The sequence below is a fragment of the Phycodurus eques genome, chromosome 4 (assembly GCF_024500275.1).
Source record: "Phycodurus eques isolate BA_2022a chromosome 4, UOR_Pequ_1.1, whole genome shotgun sequence".
Taxonomy (NCBI): Eukaryota; Metazoa; Chordata; class Actinopteri; order Syngnathiformes; family Syngnathidae; genus Phycodurus; species Phycodurus eques.
The window spans coordinates 30,090,268-30,116,469 of NC_084528.1; the positions used below are offsets into that span (position 1 = coordinate 30,090,268).

At 40.3% G+C, this 26,202-nt stretch overlaps 1 protein-coding gene across 6 annotated transcripts in view; it reads left to right on the forward strand.

Moving 5' to 3' along the window:
- Window positions 1-309: 309 nt before the first annotated feature.
- Window positions 310-26,202, forward strand: part of LOC133401800 (protein MTSS 1-like) — a 42,278-nt gene continuing 16,385 nt past the window's right edge. For all 6 annotated transcript variants that reach the window (XM_061675206.1, XM_061675211.1, XM_061675208.1 and 3 more), the window contains exons 1-3: window positions 310-861; window positions 4,494-4,555; window positions 9,066-9,139. In XM_061675206.1, the coding sequence (XP_061531190.1) occupies window positions 790-861; window positions 4,494-4,555; window positions 9,066-9,139 (208 nt within the window). In that variant the 5' untranslated portion in view covers window positions 310-789. The remainder of the gene's footprint in view (window positions 862-4,493; window positions 4,556-9,065; window positions 9,140-26,202) is intronic.

Genomic DNA, 26,202 nt, shown 5'->3' on the forward strand with positions numbered 1-26,202 from the left:
TCTATGACACTAACGTCTTTCATCAAAGGAAATGAGGAGCCTTCACATTAAGAGCAATGATTTCAAACAACGCCTTCAAGTTTGATAGTTTTCGACCAATGCTGTGTATAACGCGGGACCAAATATATCAGCATATACTGCATACGGAAATGTGGTGGATTTGTTCGCTCAACCCACTGTAAATAAAAATATTGAAGAAAAAAAAAAACACAGTATCGCTTTGATTTGCTTTTATTTCATCGTGTAAAACTTAACCGGAAGCCCGTTTCTCTGTGTTGATGCTAGCTTGTTACGATTCGGCAGTGCACTTGGTGTTAATTCACCCACTCACTCATTCGGTCCGTGTTTTACAAAAGAGAGGACACTCCCGAGTATTTCCACCGCTTTACCTGTCAGAATCCTAAGAGCACCGTGCCGCGTCTCTAGTTTAGACTTAACTTTTTTTTTTTTTTTTTTTTAAAGCGTTTTAACATGGCTACAAAGCATCCGGCGTGTAGAAGCCACTGGGAATTCAATTTCACTCTCGTTGTTCCAACAGTTTGTTTGAAGTGAACAGCGTCGAACGCTTTTTTTTCTTCTTCTCCTCCCCCTGACAATATTCAAGTCGAAACGCCTCTTTGTTGTTCATTACTCAGCAACGGATATTTGTAGTTATTTTCTGGCTTCTTTTTTGTTTTCGTGTTGACTTTTCCCTCCCACCTCCTGCTGGACTTCGGAGGTGGCGAGGGGGCTGGGGGGTTGGGGGGGGGGGCGACCACTTTGGAGGTGGTCTCTGAAAAAAAAAGAAAAATGGAGGCTGTTATCGAAAAGGACTGCAGTGCGCTTGGAGGACTTTTCCAAACACTCATCGGAGACATGAAGGTAAGACAAACGCTTTTTGTTATCCCACAGCTTCCAACAAGCCTCCGATGGACCCAGCGAAACTAACTTCTCGGTGGTTTAGTAGAAACTTGCACTATTTGCTAGCGTAACTTGTTTTGGTTTTTTTTTCCCCCCTTGAGCTCTAAACTCATGAAATTAGTATATATGTAGGTAAGTGTTTGTGGTTTGTTTTGTTTATTTTATACGTTTGATGAAACACTTCGTGAATGTGTTGTTGACATTTGTATTCTGTCGTCGTTTTTATTTCGGACGCACCATTTTGACGAAAGCAGGTGGAAAGGAGGACGTCTTATTTCGCCTTTTTTTTTTCTTTCCATTTTTAATTAAAAAAAAAAATTTGGCAGACGATTTGAAGAGACAATTAGCTTCTGTCTGAGATGCTGTACTTGCCCCGAAGGAATGGAAAGAATGTGACCGTCGGAGTGGAACAATGTCCGAGGGGTCTGTTGGGGTTCACGTGCGGGGGGAGGAGGGAGGGTCAAAATGGCCAGACGTCCGTTGAAGACCGTTAGCGTCCGTTGTTTAATTTCACGTTCAACGGTGTCTCTCACATCGGCCACCTATTTTCAAAATAACCGCAATTGGTGTTATATTTGATTTTCCCATTTTAAGTTTTCTTGCACAGTAAAAGTGTGAGCTCAATCTGACCCCTCGAGGTCAGAGATTCTAAACTGGTGGGGACGGGAGCCAAAAGTGGGTGGCAGTGGCAGACGGGTAGGAAAAAATACCAGGGGATGCTTACCACTGCAACAATGTACGTCTATCCTCAGCTGGAGACAGGTAGGTATGTACGTTTTGTTTTTTTTCTCAATTAGCCCATGAGTCATTTCAAAACACAATAAAGGTCAAAGCTAATCAAAAAGGCGTAAGGTGAGGCTGCAGCTGATTAAACCTACGCCCTCATCTTTACAAAACAAAAACATACTTCAGCAAGGAACCCTTCAAGGCCCCAACGCGAACAAAGTTCAACATCTCGAAGGACTGAAATTAAATAAAACAAAACACAATTAAAAAAACAAAAACAACGCACAAACAAAGTCTATCACAACACTCAAGCTAACACAATCAGAAGTTCCAATATATTCACAATTTCTTTTCTTTTTGCCTGATTCATATATTTTGGTTGTACTTACTTGTAAAAAGTGTCAGTAAACCACACATTTTCACATCATTCCCAAAATCAAATCAATAACAGAGACACATCTCTGCTTTATATTCATTCTTGTCTTGTTTTTTTTAAACACCTGTTCCCCTCAACTAGAAAAAAGTATTGTGACAAAGTAAATTATTGTCTATTTTGTACTTTATATGTGCATTGTTACATTCAACTAAGTCATAGTGTATTTAAATTGGTAAATTGTGCATTAGTTGGTTCTATATAGTTACACAAATTAGTAATTTATAGCTCTTTTTTTGTAGTTTAAGAAATGGGTTGTTTGTTTTTGTATGATAAATATAGATTGGTGTCAAGAAAGTATGTTGAAGTGATACATCTCGACTGAGAGGCAAACTTTGTATGTTGGGGAGGTACAAAGTTTAGCCTGGGTTAGTGGAAGTTGCAGAGAGTCTTTGCATGTGCACATGCATTTTTTTCCAAATGTAATAATATGTAAGCCATTTATTTTTAAGGGTAATTAATGTTGTAAGGTTATTTTTTATATCGGCAATTCTAAAGCATTTTGGGGGTGCATCAATAGGTCACGTTTTTGGGATACTCACGGCAGGGCTCATTCCATTTCCTCCGTGAATAGATGAAGATTACTGTAGTTTGCGAAGCGGGATAAGAATACATAATCACGCAGCACAAGAAGGCACGCGCTGGTACCGGAGTACCGCAATATTTACCGGTTTTCGTTGGATTGTATATTTACGGCCTAGAAGTGTTTTTCATACAAATGTTTACCGTAATTAGGATTCGTGAAACATTGAGATTACATTGCCACCGTAGGAACGAAACAGTCAACTCCATTGTGAGCTGAACTCACTGTACAGTGATTTACAGTGTTTAATGTGCATCCCAGGTCCGACTTGCCTTTTATTTGTATTATAACATTATTATGACAGGCATATCAGACACGTTATTACTTGGGGAGTAGCGGCACATGTATTTTGCTATGCTTCTGTCCCGTACAGAGTTCCCTCACTGAAAATGTTTCGGTAAAGGACAGGGCATGGAAGTGCTTCTTCGCACTCTTGCCACACGGCTACTACGTGAGCGAATACATTTAATTGCGACTTAACAACAATAAGAAAATGCGTGTACCTGCGTGACAACGCTTGAGAACTCAAGATCTTCGGTGGAGCCCCTTATCAGTATTTATAAACTCTTCGCAGGGCTATACAAAATGTACGCTTCGCTTCTGCATCCGCCTCTCTAACACCAACTGCCCTCATGGCTTTCCTTATTTCTCTTCATAGGTGTTCCTCAAGCTCTCTTGCCTAGCATCCTCATCATCCTTCCACCAATATAATCACTATCTCTCCTCTCAACGTGTCCAAACCAACTAAGTCTGGTCTCTCTAACTTTGTCTCCAAAACATCTAACCTAGGCTTTCTATGCATTATACAACTTTGCAGAGCAGGACTTAATCAAAAGTATCCCTAGCCACAGCCACAATGCTGTACATATGGCAGCAAGAAGTTGGACAAAGTCGCTCTGAACAGATTACCCCCATAACAACTATTTATACACATTACACATGTTTCCGTTCTATTAAATTGAATCACTGCTCTGTATTAAATATGAAATGCACATCAGAAAGGCTCACGGCCCCACCCAGATAAGCGGAAGAAGATGGATGGATTGCAATTAGAAAAGAGAAATGAAGAAAAATACCAAGGCACTACGTGGTTCATTATCCCCTTTTACGAATGATCTATCAGCAACTATATATAAAATATATGTATTAGATGCATTAGAAACCACAAGGGAAGTTAAGCAGTAAAAGCAAAGAAATAGACTCAAACGAGGGTGGCCAAAGCCAATTAAACCACGTCAAAGTATCTACTGACTAGCATCTGTTTAATTCAGAGAGGGGAAATAAGTGATGTAATGCAGAAAAGTAGAAGTCAGAGGAGGGGAAAGAGCTCGAGTCATTGTTGGGTGTAATGTTCGACAGCATAACATAACATTCCTTAGGCACTTGACGGTAGTAGCACATCACTGGCAAACATTTGGTCAAGCCGTCCCTGTCTTTATCTTGGGCGGTTCCGCTTCATAGCCTTCAGGCTCCTCGAACACCATTCTTTGCCTGCCATAGTTTAGATTCAAGTATTTTGAGCTCAAGACCTCAATTAAGTAAATTTAGAGTTCTATTAGGTGCCAGGCTCATTATGACATAGTATTAATAGTTTTGCTACGAGGGGACTTTTCCCAAAGAAGCCAATGACCCATTTTGCAGCCTCCAGGACATGATGGTAAATATCTGTGTTCAGAATGGGTTTGTTTTTCCCTCTTAAGGGTAAAATAATAATAGTTTGCACACTGATTGAACTAATTTGATTGGGGAAACCGCTTATCACAGCCCTCACATCAGATTATCAAATGTCTTGTCGCTGTGGCACTTGTGAAATCTGTCTTGATTACGACATGAGGCTTCTCTCGTTCACAGAGCAGCTACCCGGTTTGGGAGGACTTCATCGCCAAGGCTGGCAAACTGCAGTCACAACTCAGGTGAGCTTTTGCTTATGTAACATTTGCATGATTATGATGGCTAGTCACTTTGCGGAGCAACATTCATACCTCCCGTGTATCAACGACACACCGCTGATCCCTTTTATATTAAAACATAGCAATTCTTTTGGAGATGAAAACCGTTACTTGCCTTCAATAAAGTTATAATATGTCCTTTGACCAACAAGCATTGACAGTTTAAATAAGCTTGAAGCTCTCAGCATCCTTTCTGCCCATCCTGTCTGTTCCATCTTTCAGTCGTAATTGTCTCCTTGAGGCTGTGAATTTGCACACCTCCTGCCAGTCTTCTGCTAACAACGACCGCCAATTCTCACCACTTCACTTGGCCGGCTTTAAGTGGCCACGTGTCAATGGACAAACAGTTTACGACAGCTGAGATAAAAGCTTATTATTCTCCAAGTACTGTAACTACGGCTGTCCTGCAGTCTGGAATATTCTTTGATTAACAGTGCATGGCAGATCTCTTGCCACGTAAGTGTCCACGTGTAGTGGGACAGACTCATAGTGACAGCTGTATAAAGGCTCAGGGACTTAACAATAGTGTCTACAGGCCACTCAGTTCTCCATTCCTCTGTTTTCTCGGTGTAACGACTGATTCATGGTGATATGTTGTTCGAGTGTTCCCATCATTTCAGGGTTAAATATGTGACCCTGTCATACTTAAACTCAGGGGAGCATTTGTGGTCCGCTTGCTAATGACCGCTTATTTGACAGTAAAGTGTCTGTGGGTCTGTGCACTGTGCTAGTGTTCAAAGTACATAGTGACCGACCACTGACCATTCTGGTGAAAAGGTTATTCGGGCCAATGTCCCTGAGTAGTTATTGCAATTAAACAGCTGAATGAGGTTCTAAAAGTGTAAATTGTTGTGATTCGTCATATTTGAGTCCACTGAAACCACATAAAAGACTTAAGCAAATTCAGCATCACCTTATATCGGTGGAAACTGTAAAACATGAAGCCTTGTTTGTTTGTTATTTGACATTGTGATCCTTTGTATTGCATAGTAATCAGAAAGATGTTCTGTCACCCAAGTGAATCAGCTTTGAGCGTCTGTTTCAGGAAAAAGCAACCTCCAAAGAGCGTCTCACAAGGCACCCTGGCATCATTCACGCGCTTCTTTTCTGGCTAATCTTGATGTGCCATTTATAACCTTTCTTCTGGTTAAATGAATGAATGAATTAATCCGGCTGTAGGATTCATTTGATGAAGGTGAATTAACATAACTACACCTAGATTCCATTTTAAGAAGGATACACAAAAAGAGAATCTGATCAATTTCAACCAGATTTTAAAGGTGATGTCACACAAGGTGACCTTTCTGGAAAAGTATCTGGGCCGACAGGAGTGAATGTTAAACATGTTAAATATTTACCTGGCTTTTCACACATTCTAAAAATGTACTAAAAAAAAAAAAAAGATTTGTGTGTACATATGCCACTCGGGTACAAGACAAATAGAATACATATGTATAATGAGGATTATATCATGGATATGGACAATCCAAGGAATGAGAGCAGGGCTATTTATAGTCAGACTTTTTGGTATTTCAAACTTTGCCCCGGTTACTGGTCTTACACGCTGGAGTAGGCTGCAGTAGCTTTGCCAGCTGTATTAATGCCAAATTTCTAATGGATCGCTAAAAATGAGTATTGAGATCACTAAGAGTGTGCTTCCTACTTGTTCTAATGGTAAACCACGATCCAACCTTTTTAGTCTGCTTTAATGTTTTCTATAGCCACTTCCAATTTGGCATAAGTAGTGGTTTTCGGCCACAGCATAGCCATCCCCACATCGCATCCACCCATAGAGCTCTGTAATCTGTTTGGGACTGGGTTACATAGAGGGACACACACGGTGAAACACAAACACACCCACCTTCCCGCTTTGGCCCAGATAAGTGGCTATCCAGCAGTGCTTGTGGCACATGTCTGTGTATGTAATGATGTCCTGAGGGTACTACTCTGTAATTTAGACCCTCTGAACCCCTCTCACAAAGCAACTAGGAAATCGAGCAATTACAATGTTCAGCCTTTTTTTTTTTTTTTTGGGTTCGACTATGGCATTTTCCCCCTCCTGCCCATTTTGGTTTAAGAGCAACACAGCTTAAAATAAGTTGTATGGGGTAGAATAAAGGCTAGCTGATTTCTAATCATGTTCCCCTTTGGTCTATTTGCTGGTTGATGTCTTAGAGGTACTCAGGTTTTATTCTGGTGGAGACTTCATTTGGAAAAGGAAAGAGCCCCTCAAGACATCAATAAAATCAGTTTGAGCTTGGATATTGAGAAAGGATACAGACAGACAATATATTCATTGCAGTACAACACCTAACACACATGCAATGGCTGAAGTACAGTTGAGATATATGTTCATCTCGAAATTAGTGGAATTTAGTGTCTCAAAATTGGTGTTAAATTCATACTCTTTCCAGGATCCAAATCAACCACAGCTACATTCCGGTTTCTGCCGCACTAAGAATAGATGGTGGCAGCAGCACTCAATGTATCATTGTCAGAGCACTCTGCTATACTACGCCTTAGTCTATGGGGAGTGGAGGTTGGCTTGGCCAGGCTATCGTGAATTGGCTAAAATAAAAATGAATTTCTCACATCAAGGACAGGCGCTGTGTTAAATTGAACACTAATAAACATTCTTCCTAGTCACGGAAATCCAGAATTTTTCTTTTTAGCCTAATTTCCACAGCTTGAAACCTGTTTTCAATGAATAACTTTAGATGACCAGACTTCGTGAGAGCGTTCAAACCATGAGTACATAGTATTGGGTAAATGAACTGTTGGATGGAGCTCCTCTAGTGCCAGCACTGTGCTTGAAATAGAAAGGAATCTGAGTGTGCCTATGTTGTGTTTTTTGTTTGTTTTTTCTGGTCAAGCCACACCCTTGGAATCTTTTAGTAAACTCTGCCCTCACACTACATTATTATCCAATACTACATTTTTATGAGCGGTTTGTGCGATAAGAAAAGCGGCGTTCCGTAATTGGTGGAATACAGGACTTATGGCATTTTTGGCCTTCTTAACTAAATTCTGAAACTTGGTGGTTTACAGTACGTTTTGTTCTGTCACACTAGTGGCAGCCCCTTTGAAATGCAATTGGAAAATATTATTCATAAAAATTGCCTTGCTGGAGACACTATTCCATTTACAGAGAACCCTCAGCATAGATGTCATGTGATTAGCTCGTCATTGTGACTTGATACACAGACACTTAAAAGAAAAAAAATGCGATGTGAGTTTATGTTGGGAAATATTGTCAATATTTAAAGGATCTAAAAGACAAACTCAACAGATTCGTACCCAGCAATTGTAAAAGCTGTAGCCCCATGGAAAGTCCCCAGTTTGCTGTGAAGATTTTCCTGTTGGACCCCGGAAGTAAACAAGTGTTGAGAAATTAAGGTGCTCAGGTTTGGAACAAACATGTTTTTGTAACTCTCAGTGCCTTGGAACATGTTGTGTATTTCTTTTTGTAGCTCGTTGAGATCAGATACCTGGTAAATGCATCATGCACACATGGGCAACAACAAAAGAGCCTTTCATCCCCAAACCTGTGATCTTAATAATAAGCGGTGTGTTGTGTCTAGTCCGTCAGAAGTTTACATCCAGTAAAGAAAACCCAAACTATTGCATTAGATCAAATGAAGCCAGGCTTTTTAAAATACATTTAACAGCTTAATCTGAAAGTGTTCAACGTTTTTAAAGTTCAGGGTGTACGCCGCCTCTCGCCCAGATTCAGCTGGGATAGGCTCGAGCACGCCCGCGACCTTAGTGAGGATAAGCGGTACGGAAAACGGATGAATGATTGCGCTTGCACAGTGGAGTTTGTTTTAAATTCTAAATCAAAGCCAGTCATCAGAATCTATTTACTCTATTCTTTCCATACCAGTCTTTCCTTTTCATTAGCATTCAATAAATAATTCCATGAGGACTGAGCTCCACTTTGAGAGTCAAGGTAGAGAACGTTTCCACACATACAAATTGTACAGAGCTGTGAAGGTATCCTTTTTACCATTTGGCTTGTACCAGTGAAGAAATAGCAACATGCCACTCTTCCTTATTGGACCCACACTGCTAAATGATCTTAAAGGAGCATGAGCGCCACCCAGTGTAGCGGAGGCAGACATAATTCAATTACACACCAGGTAGGCATTGCAAATGAGAATCTGTTCTCAATTGCCTGAACTGGATTTATTAAAAAAAACAAAAAAACACCAAGCTTCTTTTTCCAGGAATGGTTTGAAGGTTGTTGGTCTCTGCTAATGTAGATTCACCACTTGACAGTACGGAAGAACAGAGAGTCGTTGATAGCCTGCTAAACTTCACTTGAGTAGCTGTGCTTAGCCCAAGTCACCTTCAGTCACTGTTTATAGACATATAGTTACCAACGTACGGACTGCAAAATAAGATGCCTATTCTGAAGGGACTGGTCATTAAGTGTTTTATGTAATTAAAGCATTTCTTTCTGTCCCTCTTCTAGAGCCACAGTGGTCGCCTTGGCTGCCTTCTTGGATGCCTTTCAGAAAGTGGCTGACCTGGCAACCAACTCCAGAGGTAGGAATCAAATCTATTTGTCTGTGCCATTTAGCAGGTGCCTTGGTTCAGGGAACTTCAAATTGCTGCTCTAGTAGGAAAGAGAGAGACTGGTCCTGTCTTTTAGTTCCTTTATTTAGTTCCATTCCATTATTGGGTTGTCATTCTGCTCTGGTGGCTCTTTTGTCATTCTCCCGTTACATACTGTCTCTTGACAAATTATGTGTGTGTGTGTGTATAAATATACAGGATAATCATGTTTGCTTGCTAATGACTGTGCAATGGCAAACATTATAAAACTTGGACTTGTTTTTCCCCTCTGCTAAGACTAATTTTCCCATCAGTCTTTTTAAAGGGAACATAACGTATTTTTTGGGTGGTAACGATAATTACTAATGCCTGATGGGAGGAAAAGATGCATGTATTTTATCAATTTTATCTCCAACCCCTCAGCACAGCCCACAAAATATATTTACTCATTTAGAGATGAAAGTATTTAGAAGTCTCTCTGTTAAATGTATAACAAGTGAGACTTGGGTAACTGCAGTCTCACTTCTCACAGAAACACACTGCTCTGTTGGACTCTACAAAGCTTTTGTCATGTGCATGTAATAGATCTCTCGGTGGGTTCAGTGAAGATATCAACTTTTTGCCCTGTTCATACATTGTTCACCGTGTGTGTGTGCTGCATATGATCTTGCTACTGTAGATATGATGTTGATGAGCTTCTACTTGGATCAGAACCTTATCTACTGGCTCGTCATAGTCGGCTGTAGCCGGCTGAGGTGACATAGTAAATGAATGATGGCCGTTCTTGCGTGCTCTCCTTTTTGTCTTTCGGTACTAAGTCAGCTGATGCACATTGTTCCGCTGCCCTGTCAACCTGCTGTTGGGGTATCAATCGTACGGTACTTAATGGGTGCAGCTAAAGACACTCAACACGCCTTTTCTCAAACAAAGTTAAGGTCCCCATGACAAACGGACAGAACACAACAAGCTTTGGTGGAAACCCAACCCGGAGCATGGGTTACCATTCAAACTGAACCATACCATGCCCAGCGGAACTGTACCGGGTGGGGAAAATGAAACATCACCAGAGAATCTGCTGAACACATAATTTCTCAAAGCCACTAGCCGCCTTTGTTGTTGACGCTGTAAAGGCTTCATGTTGTAAAGATTGATTGATTGAGTTGATCTATCGACTCTGCCGACTTGGATATGGGACAACCGTTGGCCTGTTATGTTTAGAGTTGTAAAGAACTTTAGATGAAAGATAATGCTGAGACATGTTTATCATTTGCCAACAGACCGCATGGGTTCTCTTAAAACTGTAGTGTAATTTGATTTGAATAGTAAATGTTAAATTCATTTAAAATCAGAAGTGATGTTGTATAATATCATACGTAATTATAATCTTTGGAATTGTAAGTAAATTTCCTAGGGTCTTGGATGCTTAAGTTCATTTTGGTTGCTGCCTACAATTTATAATAGGCTTCTGATTTAAAAAAAAAAAAAAAAAAAAACACGTATTAACAAAAACTTGTTGCAATACTTACTGTATCTGTAATTGTTTTTGTCAACATTTCTCTAGCAATTATAATACAGTTGTGCCTTGACTTGTGAGTTGTTGATTCTCAATGTATATCTGAAATTTTGAGTGAGACACAGAATGCTGGGCTGATGTGCTGTTTTCTGCCACCATCTAGCCGCGACGTAGCTTACATTTTGGATCGCAAAAATCAACATTTTTGTATATATCGTATACTCGTGATATGAAATGTGCATATGGTTTCCTCTACTGTGGCATGGATGTAATTTGCACCTGATAGTGACGGATTTAATTTTCATTTTTGTTAAAATAGGGGTGAAAGTCAGCTGTAAAGTTGAATGTCAAATGGAGAGAGAGAGACTCACTTTGCTGTCAGGCGAAGCCTTTCTTTCTATTTGATCCCACTTGTACGGTAATTGGTTAACAAATAAGACTATTATTTATTCAGTAAAAAATAATTAGAAAGGCAAATGTAAAAAACTATCGTCAATTTGAGGGGTCGCTGTTATTTCTCACATGTGTCTTGTGTCTGCACTGACAACACGTAGACAGGGTTTCCTTGCTTCTGTCTAATTGAGAGCATTGGTGTCTTTTACATCTCTCCATTGTCTGTTTTTTTTCCATGTCTGAATGTTTCCATTCTTTGTGTACTCCTCTCTTTTAGATTCTCTGTGGTATTGGTTTTATCTAGTATGCATTTACTTGGGATAGAAGTGTATTTAGTTGTACACCAAATTCAGCATTTGTTCTGCTTACAAAACAAATAATGCATTCGAACAATTTCCCTGGTAGGGAAAAATATGGCCTTGAACACTTATAATTCCTGGTTTAAATCGAGATGTTCGGTGACTAGCGTGCCTGTGTGGCGCTCTTGTTATAATATAGGATGTTCAACCTTGGTGCAGATGTTCTGCTTGCTTGAAGAACCATGGCATTCCTGGAGTTCTGTGCGATGTAGAAGAAGTTTCAGAATCTCGCTGATGTGGACACAATCACTACAAATGGCCATATCTGGTTTAATTTCAAACTTACACTGTGACTTCAAATAAAGCCATACTCTTATTTATCAGGTTTCTGTGTGTGTGTGCGTTGCGTGCATGTGTTGCATTGTAAGTGTGATCCAGTCATGAGCATATGGCCATATTTTGTTCACCACACTATTTGAACAAGTTCTTTTTTATTGAGAGAATTTGAAGTAGTATTTTCATCAACCAGAATACCTAATAATGTATGGCGTGTGGTCACTGTATGTGTCTCGCATGGAAACAACTGCTAGCTATCTCTCTGTGGTATCCCATTCACCAAGTAGGCTACTGTCTCTGTGAGGCTGGTGGAGAAAAGCTTCTAGCCTTCTCCCCTCCAATTACGGAACAGCTGACTTGAATGCAACCACAGATAGTCATGTCATACCAGAGGCTAGACATGCAGTGTTCAAATAAAAAATTGCCCCATAGGAGTGAATGTGTGTGCGAATGGTTGTTTGTTTCTATGTGCCCTGCGATTGGCGGGCGACCAGGTTAGGGTGTACCCCGCCTCCACGACCCAAGTGAGGATAAGCGGTAAAAGAAAATGGATGGATAATAATGCTTTTCTGACCTGATTTCGAGCTTAACTCATTCACTGCCAGCCTTCCCAGTTAACATGGATATTTGACTTACAAAGCCGTCAATGGAAGTGAATGTGTTAATCGTAATGTACCATTTTTTTATTTCTAGGTTAAAACTGTTGTAACACTGATAATGAATTGGTCATTTTGTGTTATGCATCTAGTAATACACATAATTTACTGACTAGAAATTGAATACTGGACTCTTTTGCATGTGCTGTTGTGGTCAGATGGTTACATACTGGATGTACACTCATCATGGGCATAATTTTCATTCATTTGGTAATGTTTTAATGCTGTCGATTTAGTACAGTTCGCAGGTGTCTTAAAGTAATAAAATGTCACTGACATTCTTTGCTAAAAATGCACAATGGATAGAGAATTACAACATACTTAACATCCACTCATTTCACTGCTGTCGATATCACTAGGTTTTCAGTGCGCGCTTCTCCCTCATGCAAATGCTCGCCGAGTCGCTCTGGCTTCTGGGATGGAGCTAGGCTGACTAGGCAAGCTGCTACTTTGTTCTCCAACAGCGCAGAGTCTGAAAAGAAAAGCGAGCAGACGTCTGAAATCAGATTAAAATTCTGAACAGCTTACTTAGGGAATTTCGGGGAAAATGCAGCTAACAAAATGTGTTTAATTTCACACTTGATGTGCGAGCAGGCACTCCAGAGACCCGCCTATTTGCATGTAGGCAATTAAAAAGTACATTTTATGTCCCCTCAAAGGCTCCAAATTAATATATTATAATAATATCATATTCATGCGCAGGATGAATGCATGTAGACATCTGATCGCAACTGCTAATGTGTATGTGCTGTCCACGTGTGTGTGTGTGTGTGTGCGTGCGTGCGTGCGTGCGTGCGTGTGCGCATGGACGCTTGTCTGTCTATGCCAGTGCCCCTGTTAACAGGTCAACTTTTTCAGTGTATTTGGACTCGTCTGATTGTTAGGGCATGATCAAGATTCCTAGATGCAGCTGGTATGTGGAACTCTGTTCCAATAGTTTTTCACTAAAACCTGTTCATCTATTTATGTCAGTGAGGAATAGTGACAGACACAACAAATGAATGGATCTTCCATTAGATGGCAGGAAGTACATACAGTAATTAATGTATCCACCTTTTGTGACATTTTTATTTGTTGGTGTGCCGTGAGATTTTTCAATTGTAAAATATGTTCCTTGGCTCTATGAAATTTGGAAATCACTGCTCTAGTCAGATCGTGTATTCTAATCAGTCAGGTCAAACCAACATTACAACATGACAGAAATAATGGGTGCTAACTTACTGTAATTAAATTACTTTATTGTAATTAAATGACTTCACCCACACCGAAACTTTAGAGCATGATTCGACAGAACAGTACATGTTTATGTACATGTTGTACATGTTGTACATGTTTATGTACAACCATTGGTGCTAGCACTAGCTTGCTAGGCTACATAACGTTTTTGTTGCCTGCTTGGGAGCCGTATGGTATTAAAAGTATGTGAACATAGCTTAAGCAAGCCTTAAACGGACGTCCTCTGCTGTCCTGAGCACCGGTGACCACCAACACGTTTTTTCCCCCCCCCATTTTGTCCTTATAATACAGTCGGCGCGATCCACTCTTGTTGTCGTCGCCCCGGTAACAAGTGTATCCGGTCGCATTTGAGTTGACAAGATAAAGCCCAACGATCGTAAAAAACGGGATGCGGTGGTATCGGAATACACGATTTTATTGCAGTAGTCTGACATAGTGCAGTCGTGAAAGAGCAAATTTGTCTTGTAGTCTGATCCGGGCATTACGTGTTGTCTGTCCCACACCAAAGTTTTTTTAATTAATTAATAACTTTATTGGCCGTTAGATATTTAATTAATAACTTTATTGGCCGTTAGATATTTACAGTACTACGTCAAAAGACACGCGACAAGGCTAAAAATAAACTAGCTTTTGGATTCAAATATACTGTGCACGATGGCAACGCAGAGTCAATGTCTTTTGCGGAGCATTGATCGGATCGGCGAATTATGACATTAAAGCCGATCAGCATAAAATGCTAATTATCGGCCGATACCGATCAGGCCGATAAAATCGGTGTAAAGTCTATTAAACAGTCCACAAAAGTTCCAGTCAGGAGGTGTGCATGTTTTGTTTCTTGTTTAATATCGGTTGTATGTTTGTTACACATTTTAGAAACAAATGTCTTTGTCCCCTATTTGTTTCTTTATTGTCCACTATGTGCCAAAGGCATTCCGCATCCCTTTTCCAAATTCACAGGCAATGATCGCAACACGATAATACACCAAAAATCCCTGTCGTTTAGCCTGTGGTGACCTTGTAAATGCAACACCTTTTTGCATGTGCACAAACAGATCTCATTTGCAATTATTGGTCTGCATCTGTGGGAGTATGTTCCAGTATTTTATGCCATGTAAAATACTAATTCTGAAAGGAAACTCGAAGACTTTTTACAATTCACATGAGAACCACTTAGTTCTTTGTTGAGCTTGATGAGGGTCCATATTATGTAAACGGTCTTACAAAGCAGATGTGGGAAAGTTGAGTTAATGTACACTAATAGCTCAGAGTTCATTAAATGTGGATGTGGAACAGCAGGGTCCAAAAGTCTGAAAGGCATATATAAGGTTAGTAATGAGTGTGTGTCCACATGAACTCCATATGGTCTTTGATTCCAAATGAGTCAATAGGGGCCAAAACACGGAACATTAATCCCCCATGTATAGCACACTGCACCAAAGTCATGTAAACACTTTCACATTACAAGCGTGTGCAGTCTCGCCGTGTGTGTAAGAGTTAGCGTGTGCAAGTGTGTACATTGGCAAGCACACGTATACGCATTTGCTCTCGTGATTGGTTGGACTGGTTATCATCGCCCTTCATGCCCATCAGAGAGCCTGCCATCTGTGTTGCCAAGCTCTCCTCACTGTGAACCCAAAACGATCTGCCTGGTTTTATTAAACAACTCATCGAATGGGCTGTTGAAATGAGTAGAAACTGTTTTTTGGGCAAAACATCCTGAACATGATCATATGCTGTATACTCCTTTTGTGCAATGAAGTATGTTAGGCTGCTCTCTTGTGACCATAGAGCTCTATGGAAAAATGGAAAGGGCCTTCCATCTGTGTGTATGTGCCCTGCTCAGGTCATGGCTTGGCTTCTGTTACAGAGCAGCCTCAGACCCTGAACCGCTCCACTGCCTCAATGCCTCCTTTGAAAAGACTGTCCTCTTTTTCACTTTCAGCCTGAGCGTGTACATTTTCTGGCCTCGTCGTTCTCTGTACAAGTTCCGCGCATGGCTCTGAATCGAGTCTCTATTCTCCCCGTTTGACCTGACCCCATCCTGGTAATCTTACAAATCACTGGTACCAGCAATTAAACTACCCAAATGGTGAAAAAGACACTCATGCATAGATTTACGAGGCCTTTGACAAGTACAAACTTGCACAACCTTTTGTGCACACCCTCAAGCACCGCAGCAGTTGATACAAAAATTGCAGACACTAAAATGCTTAAATTCCTTTTGACACAATCAATGACACATTTAATAATGCTAAAATAATTATGGAATATTACAGATACCAGATTTCTGTAATTTGACAAAGTTTAGGTACTTTGTCAAATATTAACATAAGGTTTGAATGATTCGGCATACCTCTGTTTTAACATGAACAACTATCTTATTATATAACAAATTCAGAGATGGGCTCCAAAGTGTTCTTGTCATGGAAGGGACACAGCGTGTGCACGCTTGAGAGCGAGGATAGCTGATAAGGACAGAGGAAGCAAACAAGTACCAGTATTTTTTCAAGACACAGGAGAGAATGCTAAACAATCATGAGTCAGAGAAGGAAAGACTCATTTGTGCACGTGTGTGACCCAACGATGTTTGCGCGCTGTTTTTGTTTAAACATGAACCTGGTTAGACCAGTCAGTCATGTCGGGGAAGCACTCACAAGGGCCCGTGTTGTCTACATTTAGTTTTTCCTTTCTCTAACAAGTAACGCTGAACATTTTAACCGAAGACCTAGTCCCCTTAGACCTTCGGCTGCCAGCCAACAATCCAACCTCTGTTCTATACTACTATATAGGCTCTTACAGTCTCACACTAGGTTTCACTGATATGGTGCTACCTTAGCGGACCTTGACTGAAGCCCAAATAAAACAAGGGCATTAATCTGACCATGGTCGGGTTCACTTTGACAGGAACTTTGGCTTTCCATACGGACAACAATGAAAGACTTCATATTTCTTTGTAGCTCTTTTCTCACTTCATCAAGCACATTCTGTCTTTATTTTCTTGGTCTGCAGTGTTTTCTTTCTTCTTTGTATTGGCTTGCCGATCTACATTAATGCTTGCCAAGCCAGGTGTGTATCAGCTGGTCTGTCAAGCAACACTAAACTGTTATTTGCTTAATCACGAGGAACTCCAAGCAAAAGCGGTACAAGGTGGAGGGGTCTAGAGACGGTTGATAAAAGCAGGTTTTTGTGTGTGAATTGTTTAGAGAATTAACATTGGCGTAACCTTGACACTGGTATAAACATATTCAGGTAAAATCACTGGGAGGCCATCAGACATTTGATGAGTAACAGGACAGGAGGACCATCTGTTGTGGAGAGCAACAACTGCTACTGAACAGTAGCACATACTTATGAATGTAAATGTATGTATGAAGAAAATGCAGTACTGTATCTCTTACCATTATTTGACTGTTTTTGGTTGGTGTGTGTGTATTGAAGACGCAAAGCAATTTGGAAACAGAACTTTTTTTTTTTCTTCTGTGATTACATTGGTCACTCTATTGAAGGATCCCATCTTTCATGACAGATATTTAAGCAGAGAAACTGGCGGGATAATTTCGGATTAATGGCCAGCATGCCTAATTCCATCATTTGCCTCTTTATAGGTAGATTGTCAGAGTAATGCAATCATTGCCATACATTCTTGCAAGCAGCTTTGCAAGTTGCTCTCATGTCTTGAAGTGTAATATATTTCTGTGTTTCCCAAATTTTGGGTTGGGAACCCAAAATGGGTCATGCTATAATTTGGTAAGTTTCAGTCCAAGAGAGGTACCAGAGTTCTCATTTGGACAAACCATTAGCTAAATAATGGACTTCATAATTATGTTTTTTAAATTGTAGCTGTTGATGCTACTCGGTTAGCGAGTTGACTTATCCTGATTGTTCTTTGTTGTGCCATAGACACTTCATGAAGCTCTCTGAATGAATAATTGCATTTTGTGTGAAGGCTTTGTGTGTACGTGGGTGGGCGGATGGATGTGGAGTGACGCTGGGTTAGATAATGTCACCTCACTTGCTCATTGACAATATCAGTGGCATACAAACACGCACACACAAATTGGCATGCAATGGCACACATGGTGGGTGTAATCTGTTGTTCATCATTTCAAACAAGGCAGTGTTATGTTGTGCTTCCAAACTGCTCAGTCTTTTCTGTTTATTTGGTTTCAATTATCAACAGTGTATGTCTGACGAGAGGACTGTCACTTTTCCTTTTACTAAGCTTAGGAAGGAAAGATGGAACAACCAACCAGTACTGGCGAGGCTAGACCACTTTTATTGGTCTCTTTAATGCATGGTTTTAAATAGATTTTTCAGCATGACGCAAATGCGACGTTAATGAGTTTTCCTAAATCGTATAGTTGGTCAATCCTTTTTTTGTCTATTTGTGGAATATGTGTCAAACCAGATAGGAATTTTATAGAAAAGTGGGACGCCATAGCCTGAAAAAGCACACGAGGGGGTCTCCAGGATAATCTATACTCTCCTCACTAGTCCCTTACGCACCGGAAATCCAAGATGGCCTTCTTTTTGCCATTTTCTGACTAGTGTAAGACCCACAAATTTGCCATCTTCCTGGAAGTATACCCAGAGAAGGCTAAATGCCCACACCTCTTTGGCATAGCCACTCATCTAATTACTCATCTCTGTGCGCCGATCTGCAACGGCTGTGTGAACACGACTCGACACGCCATGCCCCATTTCGATGAATTACGTCTGAATGAGACAATCAAATGAATACTGACTGTACTGTTAAGCCTCTAAAGCAGGAATTTACATGGAGCCAATGTGAAAACCGCTAAGGTCTCAGGCCATCTCATGATACCGTTGAATCTCTCTTTATTGCGTGTTTTTTGACCATAAGACTTCTACTTGTTAGGACACGATGCAGGCAATTGCTTACTGTGATTAGAACAGCACCTTCGATACAATAGCAATGTTTGTGTTGTGGACTTTTAGATGTTAATTATTCGTGTCATGTCTAAATCCTTGAATGTCACGCCAGGAATGTAATTGGCACGCTGTCTCTGGCAAAAGCTAACTTCCTGCTGTTTATGATGTTGTCACTGGTGTTTTCCTGTTGGACAGCATAGTAAAATAACTCTCTTTTTAAGTTTTTCCACCGGGTACTTTCCAATGTGACATTCAGCCCTTTGCTTTGAACATTTATTTTGGTACTGACTTTGTTCTACTCATTGAACCAGCCACTTGTTTTCTGACTGGACTAACTCAACTCACTTGTTAGCAAAGTAGCACATCATACCGAGAAACATACAGTACAGTAACTAAACAGTATGTGTGAAAATTAATGGACAGCAAAAACAATTGCATTTTGACATGAAAGACTCAACAAAAAAGAAACAAACAAAAATGGCTTTGGCAATAATTACTAATGCTGTTAATTGCTGTGACATAAAGCTTACCTTGGTTTGTCGTATAATTAATTTATACCCGCACCTTTTTCTACTGTACTGGTACTTGAGGTTTGTATGCATGTCTATTTTATAAGGTTGTACTCTGTACAAGAAGACAATGCACTCATGCTATCTTAGTTGGTTCCCAACATTGCGTCTGTTGATAAGGAACATAAAGATTTACTGGGATTGAGCTGTACATTTTGTTCTGTGGAATTGCCACTTGTCAGCTATCTTTTCTTGTTTGCTTGTGCCCTCAAGACCTCGTTAGCATGTAAGCTGCAAAACCACACAGAGGTGGAAGACTCAAGTTACTCTTTGTTGCTATCTTGACTCTCCCTACAAATATTCACATTCCCATACTTGACACCTTAATCTTAGTGTAGTATGTATTTTTCTTCTTCTGTCACACTTTTTCATACTTTACATTCGCAATCAGATCATTTGCATTTGGGTCATATTTATTTGTTTTTGTTTCTCCACTGACACTCCTAATTTCTAGCTTGCCAAGTCTGATCATTCCATTTGTTGTGTACTGTGTATACTGTATATGCACAGTAAACACTGGTATGCAGCTTTTGAGTCAGCACGCTGATGCGTTTACACATGCATTTGCCTACATATCACAATAGCAGTATGCGGGGGGAAAAATCCCCTTAGAAGGATAAATGAAAAACAATTTATGTATCTACTGATCGACTGATGTATAGTTGAATGAATGATTAGTAATTACCTTTCATAAAAATAAAACCGTGTTAGCTAGAGTCAAGCCCATGACATTTAATTGTCACAAAAAGTGTACTTTTTATTTCCCCCACACCCCTCCTTTTTTATCTTCTGTCAACAGCTGTTGATGGATGTGTTCGGACAGTTTTTTGCATGTCAGCACCCGTGACTTTGCAGCAGGTGCCTGTGTGTGTGTGTGTGTGTGTGTGTGTGTGTGTGTCTCTGTGTGTGTGTGTGTGTGTGTGTGTGTATGTACTGTATGCTCTCCCACAGCGGTGCTTGTGTGGGTTCCCACTGAGGCTAGAAGCTCTGACCATGGAGTGTGTAGGATGCCAAAGTAAGACAGCTAAGGAAGCTGGCTATCTGTCATCCGATGTATTAAGAGAGTGACACATCAGTCCCCCACTATTCAGGACAACCGACAGAACAGGCTATTTATTCTAAAAGACCATGACCTTATTGATAGGCAAGCACCTTTACGTTTGGCTCTTTTTGTCCTCCATTGATTGCAATTGGAAATTGCCATCGTGCAAGCTAAGTTAATTAAAATAATAATAACAAAAATAATAACGTGGCAGGCGGCACGGGGGACGACTGGTTAGAGCGTCTGCCTCACAGTTCTCAGGACCGGGGTTCAATCCCCAGCCCCACCTGTGTGGAGTTTGCATGTTCTCCCCGTACCTGCGTGGGTTTTCTCCGGGCACTCCGGTTTCCTCCCACATCCCAAAAACATGCATGGTAGGTTAATTGACAACTCTAAATTGTGTGAATGTTTGTTTGTTTGTATGTGCCCTGCGATTGGCTGGCAACCAGTTCAGGGTGCACACCGACTCCTGCCCGATGATGGCTGGGATAGGCTCCAGCACGCCCGCGACCCTAGTGAGGAGAAGCGGCTCAGAAAATGGATAGCTGGATAATGTGGCAGTTTTGCAAAAAGAAGTACAGTAAACACCAAATGAAAGGATAAAAAAGCAATACTTTACAATTCACAAAATGTCATGCACAGATGAGTCATCATTGAAATTTAGAAAGATTTTCTTGTGTTCACTGAGAAATTCGATTTTTTATTTAAAAAAGACACAAACTGCTTTTCAAAGGGATTTTACTCATTGATGTTGAGAACTTTGTGATTACATGTCTGTCACAGTGACGGACTAATTACACAGGCTCATAAATCTGTGAATGAAACACGAGCCATTAGCAGCGCTATGTGGGTGGCTCAATCTGGACATGCCAACTGCTCCAGTAGGAAAATGTGTACAGCAGGGGTGTCCAAACTACAGCCCGGTGGACATTTGTGGCTCGCATCCCATTCTTTTGTAGCCCACGGCACATACTAAAAATAACATTGGACATGGCCCACAATGCTATTAATATAAAAAGGAGAGAGGGTGGGGGGGAGGATGGGTGAAAAGCAATAATAGTTTTTATAGAGCTTTTCTAGAAATGCAAAGAGGCAAAGAAACCATTTACTAAACTAAACACAACCCAAAAATAGTAACACAATATCTCTTTGTAACTGTGAATAAAGATAATTCAGTATCGGAGGCAAAAACGATTAGCGCCACTTTCTACTCTATGTAAAAGTCTGATTTGTGACATGTCATATTTACCCTTGCCTCCCCCTGGTTTAACTGAAGGAGCTAACCAGATATTTTTGGATGAAATCATCTGAACTTCTCTATGAATTTTAATTTTAGAAACATTTTACTTTTTATGAACTTAACAATACAGTTCTCAGTTTTTTTTTTTTTTTTTTTTACCAGTACTATCAAACCTTTGAATATCAAAATGTTATCAGTTTTCTTTTTACGTCGGGAAGGTTACGTTTTCACAAGAGAGCATTCTTTTAAGTAAAAATACTTCATGAAAAAAACTTTAACGTGAGTGTCTGCTGCTGCAGGTACTTACTGAGCCCCCACAGATGAGCTAACCTGGTGTGACATCAGACAAAAGTGAAATACATGTATATCATTTATTTATGCAAATATGATATGATTCATGATGTAAACATTTGGGTACACAAAGTTTTTGTGTAAAGAAGAAGAATCACCTTTATTGTTATGAACATGCATGCATGCACACGATATTTGTTCTCTGCATTTTACCCATCACAGTGAACACACACACATACACGTTAGTAGAACACACTGGAGCAGGGGGCAGCTGAAGCGCCCGGGGAGCATTTCAGGGTATCAGTGTCTTGCTCAAGGACACCACAGCCGTGAGTCTGGGGCATGTTGGCGGATGGTCCAGTCAGGGTCTTGAACCTAGTTCCCCCACAGTGGCAGGCGATGATCTTAACCATTGGGCCACGGCTGCCCATCTAAAAAAATTTTTTAAAAAAAATAATAAAAAATAAATAAATAAATAAAATAAAATAAAAAGACACAGCTTTCAATGAGCTGACATAAAAAGATATTTTTCATGTTTTATGTTTTCTGAGCAAGCCTTATTAGTAGCTTTGTAGTTAATTAGTTTAATTTCATATAATTGCTTTATGGATTGGTTTTAGCATATTTAAGAACTTAAAGTTGAATAATTTCTAAGGGGCTCTTGTATCCTTCGAATTTTCTGTATGGAGATGTATCCGGAGGAACGTTTGGACACCCCTGTTGTACAATATTTTGTCTCAGAGAAATTGAAAAAGAAATGTTTTGTATGGAAAGAATATTTAGATACAGCCTGCCACAAAAATGTGTTTTTGTTTTCACTGATAGATGCTGTATTTGCAGTAAGCAAACCATACTATTGTTTTAACATTCCTGCTGCATTTTTCACAGTCACGCATAAGTGTACTGCAGTGGAACCTCTAAGACGTCTGCAATTTGTTTCCCTATCAAGAATAAAGGAAATGTGAATAAGAAGTTCCTGGGTCAAACAATTGCACCACTAAACCTCAATGAACCATATATTAACATGTTAACATTCCTAACTGTAATAATTTACAAAAAAAGAAACAAAAGTTTAGCCACTGTCATATTAAGCAGGACAGACAGCGGTGCACCGACGTCAAACGTGCATTAAGGATTAAATATTGCTTATTTTCTGGTGTAGATTCCGTTCCTATTTCTTTCTTACTGTTGACTTAGTGTTAATGTAATCTCAATTGTAACATATGTTTTCATCCACATTTACACTTTGTCACATAAAAAGTAAGAAAAACACTTGTGGAGTTAATCAGAAATGCAGAAGTACACGATCTGGAAAAAGTGGAGCCCAACATGAAGAGAATCATGATCATTCTTAAACCATCTTTGTTAGTGCTGCCGTCGTGTTGCCACCAGCTCTCTAATTAGTTAGCCAACAGATCACTGTACCTCAGTCCAGCTGGGTGAGTATATGTGCGTGTGTTTGAATCCAGCTGTACGCTCTCCAGCCTCTTATCAGTGCAACCACTACTCCTCAGTTAACAGCAAACATCTGCTGCTATACTCGCTGCTGGGATTAAAACAACCTCTGTGTCTGTAAGCAACTCAGATTGAACGTTTGCGTGAATTTCTGTCCATAATTTACCATCACTCGGACCACGGTCCCCGATGGCCCCCCTCCCGGCTGACAATTAGCCTTTTACTACTTTTAGCTTCACTCTATTCTTGAGGGTGCGGATGTCTTTGTAAATATGATCCATTAAGAAACGGGCGCTTTTTTCAGTGTTAATTTGTTTAAATCTGTTTCTTTGTGAAGATTGCTGCTGGGGGGGTATATTGAATTTTAAATCGCGGGGTAGTGTAAGGCATTTGCCACATTGCTTTCATTGTCGTCTCACATTCTCTGAGCCTACAGGCAAATGTTGTATCCACTGTCATTATACCCTAGATATGTAACACTGCCCCTTTGACATTTTTCCCTTTTACATTGTCTAATTTTTTTTTAGTAAGTCTTTTTATGTAAAGTGCACAATCATACATCCAAATATGTCGTCACATACCAAGGAACAATGTAAAATGCCACACGAGCTCATGCTCGTTGTGGACGGTCAGTGTCTTTCAGAGAACAAGCCAAATCATGTAAACTGATATTCCCCCGTGCCCCCAACCAGTTAACTGTCAGGTATAATTACAAGCCTGCAAACCACCATGTTACATTGCAGCTATTTCTGCTGACAACCAGCTATGCTGCTCCTCATACACACTTTTAGCAGTTTGGTGGCCTTGTCTGCCAGTGAGGTGCTTGCAGATTGTCTTTGTGTGTTTGTGTTGATGTGTGGCACACAACTGGAGCTGCATCTATTTCTATCGGAAGTCACAAGATGCTTTGCTAGACACAGTAGATGCTGTGTGTTTACGTCCGTTTTATCCTGAGAGGGCCACAACAGTTTTCCAACAATAACATGAGATGTTCACGTTTCACCACCAGCATGCTCTTGCTACCTCTATTGCTCAGCAGAGATTGTATCGCTGTGAATTTTGTGCCAGGATTAATGAGAATATTGTTCTACCAGTGAAAATGAAAAGAGAGTTGACATTGGCTTGAAGTTGGTTTTCTAAAAACAAAGCGCACCTAAAATCCTATGAACACAACTGTGTATTTTATGGGAAGCCAGGCTATTACATATGCACAGCTCCAGCATATACAAGCCTCTTTTACAAGAACTGATACACTAGAACCATAATAGATTGACTTTTATTTGCCCTTTCCTTTTACACAGAACCCAGCAAAGCAGGATTGTGCCAACACAGCTTCCCCGCTCTCAGATAATTTGATGCGTGACATGTCAGTGCCAGCATCTAGTGTGCCATATAAATTACTCATCAGGCAACAACAAGATGGGAGACTTGTCGGGGTTAAGTTACCACCCCTTTACTGACAGTACGGCATTCCTTTCCAGTTTTAGGCGTTATACTTTTGTTACTACTCTGATAATTCATTTCTCCCCCATACCATCTCAACACTGTTTATACAAAGAGCCACCCAGAAAAAAAACTGGCAAAAAATGTAACAGGTAATGTAAACAATTGTTGCAGAAGCCACATTGACGTAGCTACAGACTATTACCGTACAAGGTCAGCATGACCAGCAGACCCTTTTGTGGCAGTGCCCATCACGTTTGTCAGCATGGTTCATTTCAGATGAGACTTCTCCATTGACTGAAACACTGTTCAGATGAAAGTGATTGCAGATATCACAGTCACGTGGCCAACCCTTGACAGAGGCAGTCTTGTTTAGGTATATGGCATATTGCCGCGAGCCGACTGTGGTCCTTACATATGCTTCATATCAAATCCAGATGTACGGGTGTGGTAGTAAAAAATTAATTATCAGCTGAAACCAAACTCTTCCCCTGACAGTGCAGACTTGAGCTGCTCAATTACTGTGCAATGAATAGCTTTTGCCAGTACTAACACTTTTGTGGGCCTTATGGCCTCCCTGTGGTACCCTGACATCTGTTAGCCCCACCCTCTAGAATAATATGCTGTCTAGTGATGGATGGATGGATGGATGGATCAACAAGTGAAACTTCATTTGTTACTATTGTTTACTAACCAAACCCTTTGCGGCTTACTCAATAATAGAGGACTAAAGATATTACACAATGTTTAAATACATCCATGCTCTCAAATGAAATGACATTTAAAATACATTTTCATGTTTTATGTTTTCCAAGCAAGCCTTATCAGTAGCTTTAGCCTCTGTATGCATGCTGCACAAACTGCGCTTACATCAGGCCTGCTCTGCTGGAAGGGATTTACACTTGACACAAGAGGACGGACCCACACATCCACGCATAAGAACCTGTTGGCCCCACTTTTCCCACATGCAGACACAAAGTCATGCAGACACAAACGCATACAGACACAAAGACATGCAGGAACAGTCCCGCGGAGAAACTTGTGATTCACACTGAGCAACTACACAAAGGTTCTGTCAGTCATCATCAAGTCCTTGTGTAGACATCCAGCGTGAGGCCTTCCAGCAAAGGACAGCTACTGAGCCTTCAGGGAAGAAAATGACACAAGTCTTGCATGATTCCATCTCCAGCTTCCCATCACCGTTTCTTGACCTAACAATGTGTACAATTCCTAACACATGGGTCAGTGAGTTTATATTTCTTCTTCAGTAAAGTCGCTCCAACCCCCCTAATACCATAACGTCTTAACATGACATTTTATGAACAGATCCAATACACATAAAATGACAATTGATATATTGTATGGGATCACAATGGTTTGATAATTTTTAGAATATGATCAGAAATGAAGGTCTTCCACGTTTTTTTCCACAAATTAATAGTTTAGGGCAACATTTCTTCATTCCATCCCTGCTGCTTGCCATCTATATGCATGAGTCACGTCTCTCTCTGTTCAGCTGCCAAGAAGTTTATCTTCGTTAGAACATAATGGGGACACACTACTGGCCCCCAACTATCCAATAAAGAGATTTAATAAGAGGCTTGTGTATTCATTTTGTTGTGTTGAGATTCGTTTCTGAAATTGATTGAACTAGCGCATGCAATGACAGTAAAGGCATTCTGATTTTG